Consider the following 4357-nt stretch of genomic DNA (forward strand, 5'->3'; position numbering starts at 1 on the left):
GACCAAATATTTAACTAACAAATATTTATGCATGCCACCAAAAATTATATCATTGAACACTATGTTCAAATACGCATCCAACGACATAATTTTTGCTGACCTGCACTAACATTTTGTTAGTTAAATCTTTGGTCAAAATTTAATACAAATTACAAAGGGGACCAATAAATCAGGACGGAGGTAGATTCCATCAACCGAACTGATTGCATCCATATCCCACATTTAGACATAAGTAAACATAGATTAAACATACTTAGACACAGATAATAAGCGTACACAAGCATAGTTCAACCATAAGTACATATATCAACCATCATTAAGACACTACATAGCCATACATAGTTTGATCCCACATCTCATCTCATCCACCGGCACGATCCTGAAGCTTCTCTAGGTACTCGGCATACGCGCCATGCACCACCCTGCGAGAATACTTCTGCTTGAACGAGCCAATGACCTGTCCTATTGCATGCACCAGAACACTTTGATATGTGGCATGAAGCTTGTGGTTGCAAAATGGGCATCGATAGTCGCCGTCTCAGGTCCTAATACGCCTGTTATGCATTACCGCATAAAGCTCCCTCAGGATTTGCCTCTTGTACCTCCTCTGGCCATCTTCATCCTCATTGTACACATCGTGAGACAACACCTATACAAATAGTAAAAAAAAATCACGTCAAATTAATGTTTACAAACTAATCTCTAGCAAACATTTGGCAGTTGCCAAAATTTGGCATCAAATCAATGTTTACATGCCATGAAGTAGGATTAGGAATTTATGGTTATTTTTATACATATCCAGAGATTATGGTTCGATTTTTAAGCACAGTCGTCTATGTTAGACCAATCTTGAAGAAATAATGGCACAAACATATATGTAGGTCATTCAAAATCAATTGTCATGTCCTGGCCAGGAATTATTAGCACGAATACTAGCCCTAGTCGGATTACTAGCAGAAATCATTTGCACAGATGAAACAACTAATCACTTATCACTTGTACCATTCAAACAATCAATACACTACACAGGATTTAACGGAAGTTACTCAGATTTCATGGATTGTGAGAACATAAACATAGGATTTCTATTCCAAAAAGGGGGAGGCAGGAGTAACCAGAGAAACCCTAGAATCTATTTGACACATAAATGGGTATAAATGACTAACCAGTTGTCCGTCGTCATCGGAGTCGTCGCCGGAGTGGTCGTCGGGGTCGTCGCCCGAGTCATCACTGGAGTCGGTGTGGACCTCCACCTCCGATTGTGGAATCTCGACGCCGTCGACGATGTTAGGGTGCAGCGATACCTCGCTGGCGGTAACGGCAACCACTGTCTCCATCTCCACGCAGTGCTCCGGTGCTTCAGCAGCCCCGGCGTCACCACTCCCTCCGATGGGGCACTTAGGCGGCGTCCTCATACACTGACGGCTTTAAGGACTGAGAGCGGTGTCGAGGATGCAAGCATAGAGAGAGGATTGTGTGTATGGCGAGGATGGGGGGTGCGGCTGCTCGGGCGCGCCATTAATATGGAGTAGTGGGAGAGAGAGGCGGGCGGCGGTCAAACCACTGGCTCGCCTCCCGGTGAGCCTGCTTACCGAACTGGTGGCATGCCTACTGTCGTTTCACACAGCTACTCGCACGGCTCCCGATGACACTGCGCAGCGAGCACGCCTCGTGTAAATTCACAGACCTGCACGCACGCCTCCTGGTCTGCCTGCACGGTGGACTGCTCGCATGCGTCCCGTCAACTCACGCCTGCTCGCACGGCACACGAGTCATGTGGCGGCACGTATATTGTTTTTCTATTTGGATGATTAATGTTGCCACTTTATTGCTTAACCGAAGCATGACACGTATCCATTGTTGGTCTAATGCTCACGGTTCGAATAAATAATCCGTTTGGGATATTGGTTCTGAATTATTAATAATCTCCCGTTTGTAAGAAGATAAAGATTACATCAAAACTGATCTCAAATTTGACAAAAAAAGTACAATGCCACTTTGTATTGGTGTCCATATGAGAACAAGATAAGTTTTATGAATTTCAAATAAGTTTTGGATGTAGTACAATTTAAAAATCAAGATTCTCAATGTTTGAAATTTCTTGCACGGGGAGTAAACATGCACCCAGTGAGACACATGTGTTTTTGTAATCCATTTAGGTGCACTGTCACGTGTGTATGTAGCTCAAATTTAATTTTTGCACATTATACCCCTAGAAAATCAATCAATGTACTAAAACGTCTTAATGATCTCTATTTTTTTGTTTCAAAATTAAAACATCCAACCTTTGGTAACATATGTTCACCGCAGGATAATATAATATGCATCATAGTTGCGGTGGATTCGCGGTGTGCGTGTATGTGTGTGTGCGTCTGGGGGTGGCGGGTGGCTCGCAGTACACTATGAGTCGTGAACTATCGTGTGGGTTGGCCGTTTGGTGAGGTAGGTGCCACATTAGAGTCGTGAATTCGTTATTTAAAACATTACACAACCCTTTCATACATATATACATGTTTTGGCCACATGCAGTCGATGGTTGTCCTACACGACACTCGATACTCGCGTGTGACGCTTTCTGTGGGCCTACGAGGTCGCCGTCCATCACTTTGACGAAAACAACCGTCATTGAGGTTAATTTGATCAGCAAGGTAGAATCTTTTTTGTTTGTGTTATGACGAAAGTATATATATAATACGCGTCGAAGAGGTGGGAGAGGACTAGCACTCACCTTATTCTGATAACACCTAGTCTTATTTTGATAACACCTGTCGGACTAAGCCACCCTAACTACAGCAAAAAAAAGCCATCCCCGACCCCAATCCAAATCCCCCACCTACCCTCCACCTTCTACCACATCGCCACCGGAGAAGCACCACAGGCCGCCGCCGCCCCACCCACCTTCTGCCGCCCTACCCCGCCCGCGTCCACCTTCTGCCGCGCCGCCAGAGCACCACCCCGGCCGCCGCCGTGCCCCGCCTAACCCCCGTCCACCTTCTTACAAAGCCGCCATCGGAGCACCACTCCCAGGCCGCTGTCGCGCGCCTTCCTCTCGCGGCCAGGGCTCCTCGAGCCACCTTCCTCTCTACTCTCGCCACCGCAAGCTGCCCCACCACCTTCCTCTCTACAGCCGGCCGCCGCGAGCCAGCGTCGCTCCGCCGCCTCCATCTCTGCGCACGGCCGCGGCAAGCCAGCACCACCGAACCACCTTCCTCTCCGTGCCTGACCGCCGTGAGCCGGTGCCATCCCGCCAGCTTCTTCTCCGCGCCCAACTGCCTCGAGGTGTGCGACCCCGACCACGGACCCATGGATACCGTGTCAGATCCGAGTTCCTCCCTCCCCTGAGCAACACCGCACCCACCTGAATCACCGAGGACGAGCTCTCTCCTCCTCTTGGCGGTCTCCATCCAGGGCCTCATCTGCACCATTCGTGGTGCTCCGGCGCCGCCCCAGCTCATGCAGCTCGGTCGCGGCCCCCGTGCAGCTCGCCCGCGGCCCCCATCTTTGTGCAGGTTCACCAGCCACCGCTTGCCTCTGCTGGCCTCCCTTGTCGTCAGCCATGACGCCGCAACCACTGGCCTCGAGCATCCTCTCCTCCCCATCGATTGTTTTTTGCTTTTTCAGATTTCACTTGGGCACATCGCTGCAGTTCTGTTGGGGCATCGGTGCAGTGCGGCTGGATGTCCAGTCCATCGGTGATCGTGCTTGCACTTTGGTGGCACGAGGCTCGTGGTCAGATGTGCAGTGTAGTGCTATTAGCCCTTCCGCACTGCAGTTCGCCGGCAGATGTGTTGACCATCCAAGATCAACTGCACCCCATCCCCCCGCCGGCGCCATGCAGTCCAGTACGTGGGGGCACGCAGCACGCCCCACCGTTGCCTTGCAGTCCAAAGTCCGGATTTCTTGCTGTTGCGTTGCGTGCAACGACAAGGAGAAGTCCGGATTCATCAGTCTCGTCTCCCGCTACCTGAGGTAATTTCTTTGTGCTGCATCAGAGATGGTTCTGCTACCGTTCATCATCCATTGTGTCCATGTTGTCAGTGCAATCTCACGACGGATGGGTTCTTTTCATCCTCTCCAGCTAGTTCTATAACGAGCAGCTGCTATCGCTCACTATCCTCCCCCACAATGCAGTGTGGCAGGGCGGCGGATGCAGTGCGGCAGGGCGGCGCTTGCAGTGCGGCACTCACAGCCGAGCAGCAAACCCACTGAACCTATCGAGTAGATGAGGCCGATGAATCCCTGCAGAAAACGGAAGATCCTATCCATCAGTTCTTGCATCTTTGTCATGTTTTTCTAGTGATTGATCTGATGATCCGTTGTGCAAGATAGGCTGAAGGCCCAGCTTTCTTCGGTACGA

General features: G+C 49.9%; 1 protein-coding gene across 1 annotated transcript; it reads left to right on the forward strand.

Moving 5' to 3' along the window:
• Window positions 1-2800: 2800 nt before the first annotated feature.
• LOC119308815 lies at window positions 2801-4357 on the forward strand. The gene is made up of 2 exons (XM_037584975.1): window positions 2801-3969; window positions 4132-4357. Exons 1-2 carry the CDS (start codon window positions 3557-3559, stop codon window positions 4220-4222), a joined length of 504 nt encoding a protein of 167 aa, XP_037440872.1. The 5' UTR covers window positions 2801-3556; the 3' UTR covers window positions 4223-4357.

This window comes from Triticum dicoccoides, chromosome 5B (assembly GCF_002162155.2).
Source record: "Triticum dicoccoides isolate Atlit2015 ecotype Zavitan chromosome 5B, WEW_v2.0, whole genome shotgun sequence".
NCBI classification, from domain to species: Eukaryota; Viridiplantae; Streptophyta; class Magnoliopsida; order Poales; family Poaceae; genus Triticum; species Triticum dicoccoides.